General features: G+C 57.4%; 1 protein-coding gene across 4 annotated transcripts in view; it reads right to left on the bottom strand.

Annotated features, from left to right (window-relative positions):
* RBM19 (RNA binding motif protein 19) overlaps positions 1–18,283 on the bottom strand; it is a 154,796-nt gene that overhangs the window by 120,633 nt on the left and 15,880 nt on the right. For all 4 annotated transcript variants that reach the window (XM_045459499.1, XM_045459500.1, XM_045459501.1 and 1 more), the window contains exons 8-16: positions 16,547–16,625; positions 14,323–14,394; positions 13,170–13,373; positions 11,705–11,835; positions 10,584–10,705; positions 10,114–10,210; positions 7,931–8,041; positions 5,730–5,930; positions 4,299–4,428 (exon numbers count right to left, since the gene is read on the bottom strand). In XM_045459499.1, coding sequence (XP_045315455.1) covers positions 4,299–4,428; positions 5,730–5,930; positions 7,931–8,041; positions 10,114–10,210; positions 10,584–10,705; positions 11,705–11,835; positions 13,170–13,373; positions 14,323–14,394; positions 16,547–16,625 — 1,147 coding nt within the window. The remainder of the gene's footprint in view (positions 1–4,298; positions 4,429–5,729; positions 5,931–7,930; positions 8,042–10,113; positions 10,211–10,583; positions 10,706–11,704; positions 11,836–13,169; positions 13,374–14,322; positions 14,395–16,546; positions 16,626–18,283) is intronic.

The following is an 18,283-nucleotide window of genomic DNA, read 5'->3' on the forward strand; positions in this document are numbered from 1 at the left end:
CTGGGACAGGCAGGGGAGAATGTGCTTCCATCTGTAGTTAGCACAATAAAACGCAGTCACGCATCGCCACATGGGGCTTTATTATAATCAGGCCGCAGAATTTACTGTGGCTCCCCCCCTCCCTTCCCAGCTCTGGGCGCTGAAGGCTGACAGCAGAGACTCTTATCAGTTGCAAGCAGCTTTTCAGGACCTCCCCCGACTCTGAGCCCTTTATCTGGAGGTGAGGGTCTTGGTTGTGGGGAGATAAAACACACTGTCCCCCTCCCTGGAGACGGGTACAGAGAACGGAGGGCTTTGCAGAAAGGAAGGAGGGGTGGGGAAAAAAAAAAAAAAAAAAAAGCGCTCCGTCCACTCCCCTCCCCGCTCCCTTCCTTTGGAGCCTGAGAAAATCTAGGGCTTGGGGGCTGGCCGAGTCCCCACGCAACGGGGACGGGGGTCGGGGAAGCTTCAGGAACAAGGTGGAGGCCCGGGCGAGTGTGGGGGAGGAGCATGTGAAAAAAGAGCACAGGAGGCTGGGAAGAGGGTCATGGATGCGATTCGTGTAAGGAAAGGAACAGAAAGGGCAAACGGAGGCACAGGAGGTGAGCTCTGTGGGAATTCACCTAGTAACAGGGGACGCGGCAGGGCCCGAAATCGGTCCAGACACGCACAGCTTCGCATCTGAAATCGGGCCTGCCGCCGGGCTCCGTGGCCTCCTTTGTGTGAGTCTCGTCAGCCCCGAGAGGCAGGGCCTGACGGGCCGGAGTCTGCCTGGGATGCTCTCAACACGGCCACACAGGCCCCGGGAAGCGGGGTGCAGCGGGGCAGACTGGGGTTCGACGCCTCGGCAGAGCCCCCGCGCGGTGAGCTCCAGAATGCTTCTGTACGCGGGGCCCATTCCTACTGCTAGTGTGACATCTCAGCCGCCCCCCAACAGCCCTGTCTGTGCCCCTCGGGCCTCTTCTGGGCAAGAGGGTCTATGTCGCACCCACTGGGGTCAGCCCCGCTCAGCCCCGCTCAGCAGAAGCCGGTGCCCGCCGCTGAAATGACAGGCCATCCGCTCCGGCTTCGGCTGCTGAATGAACAACGGAGGCGGAGGAACGGTGATCTACCATACTGTCCCCAGAGCCCCGCGAGGTCGGGATGGTCATCATGCCCATCTTACAGATGCAGAAACTGAGCATCAGAGGACGGTGGCTCGCTCGGCCGCAGGGCTGAGAGGGGCCGACAAGGAAGACGGAGATTCCCCAGGAGCTCTGCGCTGTGCACGGAAGCACCAAAGTGCTCAGCGCAGGGCCCGGCATGGAGCAGTCGCCCGTGGACTCACCCGCGCACCGCTGTCCCACCGGGCAGCCAGCGGACAAGGAAGCTGCCTTGCGGAATGGACTTGCTAACGGGGATGCCAAACAGATGGACGGCAAGGAAATGAGCCCGTCCAAGGCGTGACCCCAGGAAGCGGGAAAGGGTTACAACACAGCAGAGGGTAGCTCATGGGGTGGGCTTCAATCGGTCCGCACGGCAGGAGCCGTGACCGTCCCTTTCCACTCTGACACGGGCTGTCACCGGACGACAAACTGTCCGTCCCCAAGCTCCCACTGGGTGCCAGAGGCTTGGGACACAAAGGCCAGGGGGAGCAGCCCCCCCTTTCACGGGCCCAGACAGAGGTGCAGAAACCCTTCTTCGGGCACCATTCACTCCATCCACACACGTTCAACGGCGCCAGTCTAGGCCTGGGGCCTCACAGGGTGCGGGGCCCCCAGCAGGGCGCAAGACAGCCGCGCCTTGCCCTCGTGGCTCGCCGTATGCCAAAGATGGATATTCAACAAGAAAAACCGACGAATGAAATGAGCATTAGAAGAGCCGAGTGGACGGAGGGCCACGCCAGGAAACACGCAAACAAGTGTGGCCACGTGGCAGTGGTCACCGAGGGAGGCACCAGCCTCAGTGGTCCTGCCAAGCAGGTAGGAAAGGGTCCTTTGCTTCCGGCAAATCAGCGAGCTTGAAAGGAGGGCTCGCTGTGGCCAAAAAATATCAGTCAGGTTCGGGTTTAGCAAGTGAACTCTAAGGCCGCTGATGATTTTAGGGTGGTGGCTCATTGGGTAGGAAACATGACTACGTCACTGGGGCGCCTGGGTGGCTCTGTCGGTTGAGCATCTGACTTTGGCTCAGGTCACGATCTCACGGTTCGTGGGTTCGAGCCCCGCGTCAGCTGTGCTGACAGCTGAGAGTCTGGAGCCTGCTTCAGATTCTGGGTCTCCCTCTCTCTCTGCTCCTCCCCTGCTTGCACTGTCTCTCTCTCTCTCTCTCTCTCTCTCAAAAATAAACATAAAAAATAAATTAAAAAAAAAAAAAAAACATGACTGCATTACAAGAATTGTTTCTGATGGAGACGGAAGCAGGTTTTGAAGGGAACCCTAATCCAACGTGTGGACAAAACGAACTCACCAACAGGGGGTAGGGAAGGGCTTTGGAAGGTTCACACCAACAATCAGTAACCCTGCTGATCAGGGAGGCAGGCTCCCGGAGCCTCGAAACACAGAGACTGAAGAATGGCCCTTCCTGATCGGAACAGGGACACCACACCGGTGGCTCCCGAGTGCCCTGTGCTGACTGGGCTAGTCCTGAAGAAGGCTCTGCTGACTCACGAGGACGTGACAAATGCAGCCAGCCTGGTGTCGGGGGCCGGAGGGGGGTGGGGGCAGGTATGGACTGTGAGCTCTAATCAATTAAAGGACTGTTCTTTAAATGCAATTTTTAAAAAAAATTTTCTAATATTTGTTTATTTTGAGGGGGAGAGAGAGACAGCGTGGGAGCAGGGGAGGGGCAGAGAGAGAGGAAGACACAGAATGCGAAGCAGGCTCCAGGCTCTGAGCTGTCAGCACAGAGCCCGACGCGGGGCTCGAACGCATGAACTATGAGACCGTGACCTGAGCCAAAGTCGGACGCTTAACCGACTGAGCCACCCGGATGCCCATAAAGGAGTGTTCTTTAATGAGAACTCCGCTCGCCCCGTTTCTGCTGTGAAACAGCCTTTCTGGGGATGATGGAGAGGGCCGATGGGAGACTTATTTTTTCAATTCTTATTTTAATAAACGGGTAACCCTACAGGGGGTAGGTATGAAAGCGGACGCTGCTGGTGAGCAAAGTCCCAACACGTGGATAACAGGACCCCCGGTCCTTTTCTTTTTTTTTTTTTTTTTTTTAAATTTTTTTTTTTCAACGTTTTTATTTATTTTTGGGACAGAGAGAGACAGAGCATGAACGGGGGAGGGGCAGAGAGAGAGGGAGACACAGAATCGGAAACAGGCTCCAGGCTCTGAGCCATCAGCCCAGAGCCCGACGCGGGGCTCGAACTCACGGACCGCGAGATCGTGACCTGGCTGAAGTCGGACGCTTAACCGACTGCGCCACCCAGGCGCCCCTTTTTTTTTTTTTTTTTTTAATTTTTTTTTTCAACGTTTTTATTTATTTTTGGGACAGAGAGAGACAGAGCATGAACGGGGGAGGGGCAGAGAGAGAGGGAGACACAGAATCGGAAACAGGCTCCAGGCTCTGAGCCATCAGCCCAGAGCCCGACGCGGGGCTCGAACTCACGGACCGCGAGATCGTGACCTGGCTGAAGTCGGACGCTTAACCGACTGCGCCACCCAGGCGCCCCCCCCGGTCCTTTTCAAAACTTTTCTCAAGGTCTTTGATTCTAGGGTGTGGTCATGGCCCCATGGGTGCTTCTCCCCTCCTAGGGCGCATCTGGGGAACACCCAGGGGATGCACGTGTGTTTCAGGAAGTCACGAGCACCGGGGACACTCCTGACACTTAGTGGGTGGCGTCTGGGGACACAAAATGCCTTGCAAGGTGCACAGCGGTCCGACAAAGAAGAACTGTGCTGTCTCTGTGCCAGTGGTGCCCCCTCTGCCCCCCAAGTGGGCCGCCCCCGTCCCTGCCCTTGCAGCTGTTGGTGACCAGGGGGCGCTATGCCACTCTAAGGACCTGGAGAGTACGTATCTCCCCTGGAGTCACCCTCCTTGGCCAGGCATCCTGGTGGATGCACAAAACAAGGTCGTTTTCACCTGCTCTGTTCCAAATCCCTGCTGGTAGATTCTGGGAGTTTTTTTCAACCTTTAACTGACGAGCGGAAAAGCTGGCTACTTTCGTCCCGCCTGTAATTCTACGTTCTACCCGTCGAAGGACGTTTTCCGAGACGCACCGGTTTCCAGGACGAACAAAGAACTTTACCAGACATCTGACACGCTTTAGTGCAGCGCCCACCCCCCACCTCCCCGTGCCTGCCGCCCCAGGGCACCCCGGCCTCAGCTCTTACAGGTTTCCGGCTCCGCCGCACCCTCTTCCGCAGGTCCCGCTGGGGCGTCTCGGGGTTCCTTCTTCTGCGGGGCGGAGCTGGAGAAGACGCCCACCGGAGCCCATTCCAGATACAGGGGCACGTGGCGACACTGCAGAGACGGGGCAGGGGAGGGGCTCAGTTCCCTCTGCAGAGGAAGAGCCCGAGGCTCAGACTGCATGGACGACTCACCCCGGGGAACGGAGCAAAGGGAGAGGCACAGCCTGGAGCCCTCTGTGCTGCCTGATCCCTGAGAGCAGCTTGGGGCCCCCTGGCTGCAGCCTGGGGCTCAGGGGAGAGGCCCCAGCGTCTGCTGTCACCAGACGTGTTTGTGTCTCCTCGTGTTTTCTCTGGCCAGGCAATGGAGCGGAGTGGGCCAGGGAAGGGGACCGGTGATAAAGCACAGCACAGTGGATCGGGACCGTCAGAAACCCACGTTCTCCTACCGCCCCCCCCCCCCCCGCCCCGCCTCCAGCTGCCAATACTACAGTGCAATGCGTGTGCACGCAGAGTTTTTGCCTTTAAAGAAAGGACGAACCGGACGCCGATAGATAGTCTGTGCGGCGCTAAAGTGCCTGACAAACAGAAGCTACTCGTAGCGGGTTGAAGGGTGACACCCCCACAGAGGTAAGTCCGCATCCGAAGCCCCAGAACCTGTGAATGAGACCTTATTTGGAAAAAAGATCTTTGCAGATATCACTTAAGTAGAAGATCTTGAGATGAGAGCATCCGGGTTATGGGGGTGGGCCCTCAATCCAATGACAAGGGTCCTCGTAAGAGAAAGGCAGAGGGAGACCTGGGACAGAGGGAAAGAAGGCCACGTGAAGAGGGAGGCAGACACTGGGGGGACACGGCCACGAGTGAAGGGACACGTGGTGCCACCAGCCTCTGGCAGAGGCAGCGAAGGGTGCTCTCAGAGCGAGCAGGGCCCGAGGACGACTGGAATTCAGACTTCTGGCCTCCACGACTGCGAGACAATACAGTGCTGCTGTTTTAAAGCCACTGCGTTTGCGGCCATTTGTAACGGAAGCCGCAAGAAACTAACACGCTATGACGGAAGCGTGTGCACATGTAACGCTCCTTCCTCTTTACCCAGAAAACAGGGGACAGGCCGCTTACAGGAGTGACTTCTAACTTATCGCGAGTACAAGATACCCGAAGCTCTGGGAATGATGGCCCCGATTCATCCGGGGATGGAAAACCAAGGAAAGCCAGAGTCAGGCAAGGAGCCATGGCCAGGTTTCTGGGGGATGTTTAGGGCGCCCCTCTCACATTCTCCCGCCCTGAGGTGTTCTCAGGGCTGGGGCAGCTGGCAGATCATGTCAGAGAGGGCTGGTCTGCAGACAGCGCCTCACCAGCCTGCCTGCGGGTCCGTCGGCCCCCTTGCCCTCTCGCAGGCCCCGGCAGCCCTACCTTGGAGTAGGCCAGATGTCTGAAGGCCCTGCGGGCCTCCAGGGGCTCCAGGAACTCCACGATGGCGGTGACACCGCCCTCGGGCAGCAGCACTCGGCCCAGGCTGCCGAATCGGCCGAAGGTCTCCTGCAGCTCGGCCGCCAGGGTGCCCGCCGGGAGGTTCTTCACCAGAATTACAGTCTTGCTTCGCTCGGCTGCGGCCTGCGGGGCAGGGAATGAACACACGTGGGGCAACAGGCAGGAGAATCCCCCAGCCCAACACCAGCCCCGATCTGTGGCTGGCTCTGCACCAGGTACCCCTCTGCAATCCCAGGTGCCAGGTGCTTGGGGAGCGGGCCCCCAAGGCCCCACTCTCTTGGGCACACTGCTCCAGGGGGCAGCTTTTCGGAGAGAATGGGAGGAGGGCTGAAGCTCTGGAGCCCGGGTCAAATCTCAGCCCCTCCCCTCCCGAGCTGTGGCAGATTCTGACAATGCCTGACCACAGCTCTCTCTGGACCTTCCAGAACGTTCCTGCCCAGACTGCCAATGGCCAGGATGTGCATCTCAGGGCCGAGAGCCTTTTTTCCTGGAGCTGCAGACACCACACGTGGGGCAGGCAGGAAGGGCCGAGGGGTTAACACCCTGGGAGCAGCCTACAGCTCTCAGGAGTTCACGCGTCCCCCGTCCTCTGGGCAGGACAAGTGTGAGGTATGAGCCCTGCAGCTTTCCCCATAAAGCTCAGCCCCCTCGCTGCACCTGCAGTTACTGTAATAAGCAACCCCCACGCTGACCTCCTTCCCCTTGACCTTTCTCACCAGTATTTTCTGCACTGCCCAGTAACCTACATGCACTTGACCCTGTCTCAGCCTCTGCTCTTGGGAGAAGCCAAACGAAGACACTAGCCATCCAGCCCGAGAGACGTACTGCACCCCGCTTCAGCCCCTCACCTAACGTTGAGGACGCGGCGCCCATTCCACGGGACGCTTACGGGGGCGGACTTAATTATGTGCCTTAATACGAGCCAAGTGCATAGAGCACATGCGCTCTGTAAATGTCAGCGGTTACTGTACTGAAAAGCGACACGGGAAGGGCGGGAAGGAGCCAAGATGTAAAGGAAAAACCCCGGGCACTTGGAGTATCCGAGCATGAGTCTCAGCTTGGCCACAAATCTAACTGGGAACCTTGGGCCAGTTGCTTTCCCTCTGGCCTCTGTTTTCTCATCCGCAAAATGGACCAGCTAATGGTCACGCCCATCCTCTAGGCCTCGCTGCTGCTGGAAGGACTAAGACGGGTGACGTGGAAGCCGTCTGTGGGTGGGAAGGGCTGCACCCCAGTGGGCTTCAGGTGCAACTCCGGCCGCAGGGGATGATGGCTAGGGGTGTGGGCTCTGGGGCTCCACCCTGACTTGCTTTGTGACCGGGAACATGTGGCTTGGCCTCTCTGTGCCTGTGCCCCCCCCCCCCCCATCCAAGGGCCACGATGGGAGGAAGCAGTGCTGCTTTCCCGGCTTGCCAGGTGAGTGACCCCAACAATAACACACAAATGCAGACGACCGCCGCGGTCAGTCCCACTGTCAGCTATTAGCGTATTTACTTGACATACCCACGCAGCCTTCCTTCCCAGCTGCCCTCTTACGGTAAACCTGAGCGCCTGGACGGCTGACGAGAGTGCTGTTTGGGAGTCACAAGCTGAGATTTAGCCTGAGCTCCTGCCACAGGCTCACTGTGTGACCTCTGAGTCCCCCGCCCCCCTCTCTCTGGGCCTCAGTGTCTTGTGACGGAGGGGTGGGTGTGAGGGGGCCTCAGCGGGCCCGCTAAGACTCGACCACCCGTTACTCTAATCTCCTATGTGGTGGAGAATAAGCCATGTTTAAGTGCTGGTCTGTATAACCTACCTGGTCCAAGGAAGGTCTAAACCCCCAGACAGCAGATGCTTTTAGTAAGGTGCTGGGTGGGGGACGGGCTGTTCGGGGCCCCTCCGATCTGGGTGGAGAAGCCGTGAGTCACAGGGCAGTCCTCCTGCACACCGCCCCCAAGAGACACCAACCGAGTCAAACAGGTCCCTCGTCTGAGCCCGCATGAAACTTTTTTCTTTAGAGACAATTTAAGGGTTAATACTGATCATCCTTGAGAGGCCTGATCCTCAAACCTGCCAGCTCACCCGGATCTGAAACTCCACCCTCGGCTCCCCGGTGGCTGGTGACTCGCCGAGCTGGTACCCACCTGGCTGAAGGAGTCCAGGCTGACCCCGTTGTCCAGGAGGAAGCGCCGAACTTCTTGAACGAGCTGGGTCTCCCCTAGGGCCACACGCACGGCCACGCTGCCCTTGGTCTCCTGCGGGAGAGGGGAAAGGAAGAGGCCGTCAGCCGGTGGGTGGGCAAGGGACAAGTCAGCCGTCCCATCTCCCAACAGCCTGAAGAGGCGGCCGGATGGGACTGGGCCCTCCCCACCCCCCGCCGACGCCCTTCACATACCCACAGCGATTTGTGCCTCTGGCTTCTGTGCCTTTCACGGTAAATCAAGGACCCTGCGCCCACCTCTCTAGCTTCATGCCTCACCCTCCACTGTGGCCGTGCAGGCCGACCTTACCCCCACCTCGGGGTTCCCGCACTTGCTGACCTCTGCCTGCCCGGCGCTTACCCCACAATCCCTCCTTCCGTCAAACTTCTGCTGAGATGTCGCTTTGGTGACCAGCCTACCCTCACTCGCACACCCTCTCCCCTACTCGGCTTAACTTCTTCATAGCCATCACGGACAGGCTGCGCCTGTTTGTCAGAGTCTTCCTCCTCCGGAAGGCTCTGGAAGAACAGACTCTCTGCGTGGGGTGCCTGTGGAATCTGAACAGGCCGTGCGCGTCCTACGCCCCACACGGTGGCCCCGAGCCCCATCCGGCCACTGAACACTCGCAATGTGGCGCGTGCGACTCAAGAAGCGCTCGGAGCAAAAAAAAACACGTGCTGGGTTTCGAACACAAAATATCTTGTTGTCTTTTATGCTGTGTATGAGGTTGAAATGACATCGTGGCTGCGCTTCAGCTCCACTGAACTAAACGAAACAGATTACGAGCACGAACCTTGCCTGTTCTTTTTTGCTTTTTAAGAAACACGGCCACCAGGATATTTCCAAGTGCACGTGGGGCACACGTTCTCGTTCTAATGGACAGCACTGACCTCGAGTGTTGGGCAGGAGTAAATGACAGCGGGTCAATGGGCTTATGGGCCGAAACCCCTGTAATCCTTTGCGGACTGGCTGGAAAACACACGCGGAGGTTCTGCCTAAGTTGGACTCCGCCGTGGTGTAACTACACACACGTGCGTTTTATTTATTTATTTAAAAAAAAATTTTTTTTAACGTTTATTTTTTTTTTTTATTTATTTTTTTTTTTTATTTTTTTTTTTCAACGTTTTATTTTATTTTTGGGACAGAGAGAGACAGAGCATGAACGGGGGAGGGGCAGAGAGAGAGGGAGACACAGAATCGGAAACAGGCTCCAGGCTCCGAGCCATCAGCCCAGAGCCCGATGCGGGGCTCGAACTCACGGACCGCGAGATCGTGACCTGGCTGAAGTCGGGCGCTTAACCGACTGCGCCACCCAGGTGCCCCCGTTTATTTATTTTTGAGACAGAGAGAGAGCATGAACGGGGGAGGGTCAGAGAGAGGGAGACACAGAATCTGAAACAGGCTCCAGGCTCCAGGCTCTGAGCTGTCAGCACAGAGCCCGATGCGGGGCTCGAACTCACAGACCATGAGATCAGGACCTGAGCCGAAGTCGGACGCTCAACCGACTGAGCCACCCAGGCACCCCCACACACGTGCGTTTTAAAGAAGGCCTGTGATCTGAGGGTGCTGGAGAGATGGGTGGAACGAGTCAGCTGGAATTAGGCTCGACTTCGACAGGAAGCGGGGCAGAGACTGAGGACTCCTCTTTTCCCGTCTCAAAGACCGGGGCTGCCCTGGGCCGAGGGACCGGGTGCAGCAACCCCTGGAGAGGCGTGTGACCGGGCTCGGTGCATGGGCACCAGACTCAGGCAGACCTGGTGTCATCTCATCTCAGGCTTTTCCAGGTGCATGACCCTGGCCAAGCTGCTTTGTGTCCCTAGGCCTGTTTCCTCATCTGGAACGTGGGACAGGAGGAGTGCTAGGTCACCGGGCTGTGGCGAGGAGACCACACAGCTAGGTGTTTGTCATCAGCTGTGGCCTCTGGCTCGGCTCCACACGGGCCCGGGAGACACAGGCCTGGATCATGGATGGGACACTTCTCGACGAGGCCCCGAGGGTGCCCACAACTTCATCCTGAGGCCTGGGGCTTGGAGATGACCCCCGAACAACGGCCCCTCCCCTGCTCCTTCTCCCCTCCCCCGGCATTCGGCCCGGAGCCCACCGTGTCGGATGGGACGCCCACTCACGTGGTCAAACACTTGACTCTTGGTGGCGCTGTATTTCTGTGCAATGGCGTCGGCCACAGCATTTGGGCCTATGAACAGCGTGTTCCAGTTGTGAGAGCTGAGAGGCAGAGGCAGAACGGGGAGGTCAGACCAAGGCTGAACGAGCGGAGTGTCTTCTCAGGTGCAAAGCCCCAGAGAAGTAAGCTCACTGCCCGCCCTTCACCCAGGGCCCAGAGACGTGAGCAAGGACAATACAATCCCTAATATCTGACCAGCACTTGCTTTGTGCCACAGATTAAGCACTTTGCTTATATTGACGCAGCTAATTCTTATAACACCAAAAAAGCAAGGCACCGTGATTCCCCCCCATTAAGCAGATGAGGAAAGCGGGGCTCAGCAAGGTCATGGCGAGAGGCTGAACACATCCCAAGGGGCCAGAGCACCCGGGCAGCTGGAGGGGCGGGGCCCAGAGGCTGGAAGCAGGTAAGGACCTGGAGCTGTTGGCTTTGTCTTTAGATTCTTTCTTCTTCTTATAAGACGATGATCCTGAGGTATCAGTGTCCTCACTGGCTTCCTTCTTGATGGTGGACGGTAACACGTGTAGCATCCTGCCCTGTGGGGGGCGGGGGTGAGAAGGGGGTAGAGAGAGGAAGGGAAAGGGTACGTCCACATCCTGCCTCAGGACACCAGTCCCTCCAGCGGCAGCTGGAAAGGCTGGACAGAGTCTCGAGAAGAACCATGTGGGCCACCCATGCACAATGTGGGGCCTGGCCATGTGACTCAGGGACGGGACACTGGGGGGGACCTTTTGACACAGCCTCACAAGGGAAACTGAGTTTATAAAATGCCTGCAGGGGTGCCTGGGTGGCTCAGTCGGTTAAGCGTCCGACTTCGGCTCAGGTCATGATCTCACGGCTCGTGAGTTCGAGCCCCGAGTCGGGCTCTGTGCTGACAGCTCAGAGCCTGGAGCCTGCTTCGGATTCTGTCTCCCTCTTTCTCTGGCCCTTCCCCTTTCGAGCTCTGTCTCTCTCTCCCTCTCAAAAATAAATAAACATTAAAATAAAATAAAAAAATAAAAACAAAATGCCTGTAGCAGCCCCCCTCCTGTCCCCTCGCACAGAGGTGGGGGCACCACATGGGCAGGAGCCAGGTCTAGCTGGAGAGATCAATAAATCATGAATGAACGAATGACTGGGGCAAAAAGGAGAAAGGGAGCTCGAGGTGGCCTGGGCTTGAACAGGCCTGCTAAGCACACTACATGGTAACACGGGAAAAAAGGAAGAGTTTCTTACACCCTATTGTAGCCATTTAATATGACCAGGTCCAAACTCTCTTTCCTTATTTCTCTTCCCAGCAGTACTTCTGGGGACGGACAGCATATTGGTTCATGTGACAAACAGTTGGGAGTGTGTACTGTGTGCCGGGTGCTGTCCTAGGTGCTGAAGGGCCCTGCCCTCATGGAGCCACCTTCCACTGGCTCCGGTAAAAAGGAGTGGCTTCGCACACCATCACGCGCATTTTCTTGCAAACGTGGGTGCCTGTGCACGTGGGCACACGCACCCCTTCTCGGCCTCCTGGGCCCAGCCGCCACCCGCCAGCCTCGAGCAGTCACCTGGAACACCTGCCCATCCACCTCCGCGTAGGCCTTCACGGCGTGCTCGGGGAACATGAAGGTGACGAAGGCAAAGCCCTTGGGTTTCTTGGTCAGGCTGTCAATGGGGTAATGAAGCTCAGACAGGGGACCTGTGGACAGGAGAGGCGTCAGCATCTCGGGGGCCGGGGCTGGGCCTAACACGCAATGGGTTTTAACACATAACAGCTGCTGTTCTGGGTCGGTCACGGCCACTTGGCCCGAGGAACAATGTGGCAAGTGGTTGGCACGAGACCGCCTCAAGGGTCAAGAGTGTCCTTGATTCACAGTCCTTTATGCGGCTACCCTCAAAGTACAGGTGCCTGGGCTGGATCCTGCCTCCACACGGATGTGTGTGGCCTTGGGCAAACCCCGAGCCTCCACATGCCTCAGTCTCTCATCTATAACACGGCACCCCAAGAGCACCGAGCTCACAGGACAGCAGTCAGTACATCCACAAAGGCGTCACTGTGTGCAGTGTGCTGAACGGTGCTGCTCCAGAGTTAGTCCCCCAGAGGCTTCTGCTGTGACGTGATCATTACACTCTAAATACAGCCTGTCCGAACCGGCTTCCACCCTAAACATCAGGCTGCCCTCTCTGTCTTCATCTTCCTGAACGGACACCTGCCCGTCCCCTCGCCCGTGCGGCCCAGCCCTGCTGTGCAAACCAGGGCAGTGGCCATGGGCTGGGAGGTTATACCAACGTGCCTGCTCGCAGAGTCCTGCCCGGGGCCGCCCTGCCCCCATAACAGGCACTGAGCCGAGCTCAGGTCCTCACGGCCGTCCTCCAAACGGAAGTGAGGGATCCCAAAGCTTCCAGGCCTCGCCCTCCACCTCAAACCCTCACTTCCTTCCCTCCAACGGCCATGACCTTACAAACACACACAGCCCTGCGTGCCAAGCCGAATCCCAGGCCTTCCAATTCTCGCCTGAGAGAGAACGGCAGCAGCGACCGTGACGGCGGACATGACCCTTGCCGTCAAATGCACTTGGGACGCTCAGTCTGGAGAGTGAGGCCTCAGACGGTGGACCAGCTCAGACCGAAGAGCACGGTCACATCCACACCACCAGTGACCGGACTTCAACCACTGAGCAGCGAGGCAGTCCGGACGGCAAGGGCAAGCTCCGCAAAACGTTTCCGAATCTCGTCTGTTCTGGGGTCAGACGGTGAGGGCAGGAGAGGGCGGGTTCCGACAGCACGCGAGGCCTGTGATGCCACCTTTCACAGGGGGCCCTGCTAACCCCCGATGTAGGTGACGTGTCGACGCTCACCCCAGCTCAGGGATCATTAGCCCCATCTATGGATGAGCAGACGGAGACTAGAGGGGTGACGCCATTTGCCTGTGGTCAGGAGCCCCCCGGGAGGCGGACTGGACCGGAACTCAGGCTGTGGGCTTGCACTACGTGCCGTGGGCGTGCGCGGTGAGCGGGTGACGGGGGCCCCTACCGAATCTGGAGAAGAGCTGTCCCAGGTCTTCCTCGGTGCTGCTGTAGGGCAGGTTCCGTACAAAGAGCCTCCCAGAGTCGGCCAGGTCCTCCTCCTCTTCGTTCTCCCCGAGGGTCCGGCCTGGCCAGGGTTTGGCGCTGTTCTTCAAGGGCCCCTTGGCCGTGGGGGCGTTCTTTTCCCTGAACACCTCGATGTAGCGCCCGCCTGCAGGAGGAGGGGGTCAGGGCTCCGGAGCAGGCCCGGAACCTGCCCGGACTGCTGGGTCGCGATCCACACTCCCTTGCCGCCTTCCAGGTGCCACGGCCAAGCCGACAGCGCTGGCTCTGGCTCTACTGCTGGGTGGCAGTCTGGGCCGGTGGCGGGCCTGAACCCGGAGGGCCCCCTCCCCGAATCTCACCCACCTGACTTCAACCCTAGGGGAGCCTGCCCCACCACCCCGGGCCCCTGTGCCGCATCCCCTCTGGGGGCAGGCCCCCCCCGCAGGGCTCGCAGCTCTGCCCGGGCAAGGGTGTCACGTGACAGCCAACGCTGGAGAACTGTCTCTGTGCAGCACCCTGTGCGCCTGATTAGACCCTGACCATCCCCTCTATGTGCGGATAGTAGGTGCTCAATGAAAACCTACCGCCTGACTTACTAACAAGACTCCTCGGGCTTCCCGCCTTTCCTAACAGCACTCGTGTCCTCACTGGGGGTCACTGGCTGGCCCTGAATCACCTGTCTGCACTGGGATGCGTCAGAGACTGCATCCGTGGACATTGTTCGGGTGACCCCCCCCCCACCGCCAACGGTGGGAACTTGTGCTTGCTGCCCCCTCCCCCTCCACTGAACGGCCTGCCCGTGAAGCCAGAGCCAGCTCCCCTACTCCTCCGGGCTTTGCTCCAATGTCACCTGGGTGGGGCCCAAGTGGATGAAGTCCTGTTTCAAAACGCGGCTCCTCCAATCCCAGCCCATCTGACGGCTGCCTGTCTCTGCCCGCCGCGTGTCAGCTTTCTCTTAACCTCCAGGAGGGCAGAGACCGGTCCGTTCTGCTCACTGCTCTATCCCCCCGTGTCGGGAGCAGTGTCTGGCCCCCAGCAGGCCCTCCACAAAACTTCACGGGGCAAATGAAGGAGCCAAGGAAGCCCTGCGAGCAGGCAGAGGCGGGCTTCCTTACCCATGTACTCCCTGTTGCATTTGAGAGCTTGTTTCACTTCCTCCTCGCTGCTGAAATCCACAAAGACGTACCCTGAGGGACGATGACAAAGACAGAATCTGTAGACACGGGTGGGAGTCACCCAGGAGTGCCCCTGCTGTGCTAGGTGTCCGGGGGGAGCCTGAGCGGAAAGTGGGGGGGGGGGGGGGACTCCCATTTCTGCCAAGTCTCCAAAACACAAGCCGACCCTCCTGCCCCCTCCCTCCCCACCCCAGGCCAAACTTCTCTTTGCAGGGAGCCAGCGGGGAGACACCGTGGCCCGGCTGTACACGTGGAGGGCCTACAGGAGTCAGGAACACGGGAGGCCCTCACCTCCCTTCCAGCCTCACCCCACCCGAACCAGGGCCTGCCCCATGGCCTTCCCTGGAGACGTGCCCGAAGCCGCCGTGTTACGACCAGCTTGGAGCCTGCACTTGGAGCCTGCACGGTCATCTCCACCACTGCCTGTGACGCCTGAGGCCCCAACGTGCATACAAAGGAGGACCCAGGAGTCCTTCCTGGAGCCCGGACAGACTGAGGCCTCACACCTCCACCTCACACAAGGCCTCAGTGCTGTCTGGAAGCAGAGCATCAGGGCTAACAGATGGCAGGGCTATGACCTCGTCCAAAGCCCACGGTCCGAGGACTCTATCACAAGGCTGTTTATTCCCTCCTAAGATTCTCCTTCCTGTCTGTTCCCAAAGGCAGGCTCCTCATCCGTCCCCATAAACATCCTCCCCCCCTTCCCTCCCCCTCTGCCACACCCCAGCCCAGCCTACCGCTCTGATCCTTCCCAGGAGGGCTGCAAAGCCCCACCCGGCCCACGGCCCCAAGACCCTCCTGTCACCAGCCAGGGGTCCGTTCTATATCCAACTGTGGCCTCCCTATGCTTTAAGCCACTGGCAGGGTCCTGTACCCAGGCTGAAGTCCACGGTCATTAGCAAGCCCCAGGCCTGGGGGCCAGGTCCTGGGTCCTCACCAGCTATTCTAAGGGGACATTCTGCCCCTCCTCAAAAGCATCATGGTCACGTGCCTGCTCCCTCCAGTTCCCAAGACTCCCAATAGGGTTTAATAGCAGCTCTTGGGGAGCGTGCAGTAGGCGTTCAACACTGTTTAGATGCTGTGTGTGTACTAACTCACTGAAGGAGTTAATACAATTTAATAAGGCAGGACACCCTACTACACAGTTGAGCAAACTGAGACGAAGTCCCTCATCCCTGGGCACAGGGCTCGCGAGCGGCCGAGCTGGGATCTGAGCCCAGGCAGGCGCTCGTCACCCCGTCCTCCACCGCGCTCGGAGAGCTGGGCAAGGAGGGAGGGCTGGCTGGCGGAGCGGACCCGCCTGGGAGGCAAGGTTTAGTGCTCAGAGACCGGGGAGGAAAGATGACAAGAGCCCCCCAAAACAGGAGGCCTTGCGTCCCTAGACGTCCGCCCCACAGTTCCTGAACCCTCCGCCCATGCCAGAGTCTTCTCGCCCAGGATGCGCTGCATGCCCAGTGCCGGCCTCCCCATGGCCGGAGGCCCTCAGTGCATTCCTCCGTATCCTGCAGCCTCCCGGCCTGGCCAGTGGGTAGGCTCTCCAAGCTCAGGCCCTTCTTTCCAGCATGCTCCCCACCCCTCTGAAGCCTAGAGAGGGGGCCGGCCACCAGGATGGGAAGGGGCGCAGAAGAGGGCAGCACAGGGGCAATACCACACATTCTCAGCAACTCAACAGTGCTGCCCGTGGACCCGGCCCAGAAAACCCCAGGACCAAGGACATCTGCTTTTTTTTTAATGTCTACTTATTTTTTTTTCAAAGAGAGAGAAACAGAGTGCAAGCAGGGGAGGGGCAGAGACAGAGGGAGACAGAGAATCCAAAGCAGGCTCCAGGCTCTGAGCTGTCAGCACAGAGCCCGACGCAGGGCTCGGACCCACAAACCGTGAGATCATGACCTGAGCCGAAGTCGGACGCTTAACCACCCAAGCGCCCAGGGGTATCTCACTAAACAGAACAGGTGAGCCGACGAGCGCAAGTGTGGGCTGAGGTGGGGAGGGGAGAGAAGAGGAACAGGTTAAGACGACCCGCCAGGCCGCCAGGGAGGCAGACCCTGGTCCTGAGCGCTTCAGCCCGTCCACTGAACGGGGCCCCGCAAACCGCAAACCCAGCAGCTGCCCTGAGCCTCCATCGATACCGCCTGCCTCCCCCTCAAGCTGGCACCGGCCTTACCTGTCTTGTTCCCGTGAGCATTTCTCACTATTCGAATGGCCACTGGTCTCAGCGGGGCCAGGAATTCCATGACATTCTTCTACAAGAAGAAAAGTTTTTCCTCCTTTATCGACCCAGTAACACACGTGCAACCCCATCAAGAAACAGGGGCCAAATTTCTGAATTCAGAGAGGTCCCCACAGTGGCTTACCCTTCAGCATCTCTCACACCTCTAAACAATACGTATCTTTTCCCCTTCGTAAAACTACCTTAGAAAAGGTTTGTAAAAAAAAAAAAAAATTGCGGGGCGCCTGGGTGGCGCAGTCGGTTAAGCGTCCGACTTCAGCCAGGTCACGATCTCGCGGTCCGTGAGTTCGAGCCCCGCGTCGGGCTCTGGGCTGATGGCTCAGAGCCTGGAGCCTGTTTCCGATTCTGTGTCTCCCTCTCTCTCTGCCCCTCCCCCATTCATGCTCTGTCTCTCTCTGTCCCAAAAATAAATAAACGTTGAAAAAAAAAAAATTAAAAAAAAAAAAAAAATTGGGAGTGAAAAGTATAAATATATCCGTAGAGTAGTAACGTCCCGATCAGCATTTTCAGGCGTGGTTGCTGATCTTTTTTTCTTTTTACATATTTGGGATTAACTCTTTTGTCACTTCTCATTAATGCATGAATATCTGTCCATGTTACTTCTTCAAGGTGACACATAGAAACTTAAAGGGCTGTTGTAGACAGTCCCCGATTTTCTGAACTCTTTCTGTTTTGGACTAAAGGTGATTTAAACACACTTTCTTTTTTCTCTTTTTTCTTTTTTTTAGTGTTTTATTTATCTTTGAGAGAGAGAGAGAGCGAGAGAGAGAACGAGAGAGAGGGTGACAGAGAATCCAGAAGAGGCTCCCGGCTGCAAGCTGTCAGCACAGAACCTGATGTGGGGTTCGAACTCATGAACCACAAGATCATGACCTGAGTCGAAATCGGACACTTAACCAGCTGAGCCACCCAGGCACCCCAGACACATTTTCTTAAGATGCACACAAATATACACAATATTAGCAAATGCCGAAAAGTACAAAACAAGAAGTCAAAAATGGCCCCGGTTTCCAATGCCCAGCTCACTTTCGTTGGCTTTTTATTAAAAATGAAAGTAGGGGAACCATTCTCATTTGTGTACTGGCTTTTAAGCCCGTTAGAGAAGCTTCAAAGGTGCAAGCAACCGTAAAAATCAAGGCACAGAAGACGAATGGAAGAAGTCCAATGAAGTTGGGAATTTTTGCTGTTGCTACTCCCATTTTTAAAAACATCAAATTACCAAATTCTCCCCCCCAAAAAACCTTTTTCCTCATTTTCATGTGCCTACTGAGAAATCTAGCATATGATAGAAGGTGTGTCTTCTTTATGGGGCACCGGGGCGGCTCAGTCGGTTAAGCGTCTGACTCTTTTGACTTCAGCTCAGCTCCTGATCTCACACTTCCAGAGACTTGAGCCCTGCACTGGGCTCTGTGCTGACAGCGCAGAGCCTGCTTGGGATTCTCTCTCTCTGCCTCTCCCGGGCTTGCACTCTCTCTCCCACAAAATAAACATTTAAAATTTAAAGAAAAAAAAAAAAAAAAAAAGGTGTATCTCTTGGAAAAAAAAAAAATTCATCAATCTACGCTCTTCTGTATGTTGCATGTTTTACTTGATGGTACATCCTGGGGACCTTCCATACCAGGACATTCTTTTAAGTGACATATCACATCCTACTGTTTCAATGTGCCCCAC

The sequence above is a fragment of the Leopardus geoffroyi genome, chromosome D3 (genome assembly GCF_018350155.1).
Source record: "Leopardus geoffroyi isolate Oge1 chromosome D3, O.geoffroyi_Oge1_pat1.0, whole genome shotgun sequence".
NCBI lineage: Eukaryota > Metazoa > Chordata > Mammalia > Carnivora > Felidae > Leopardus > Leopardus geoffroyi.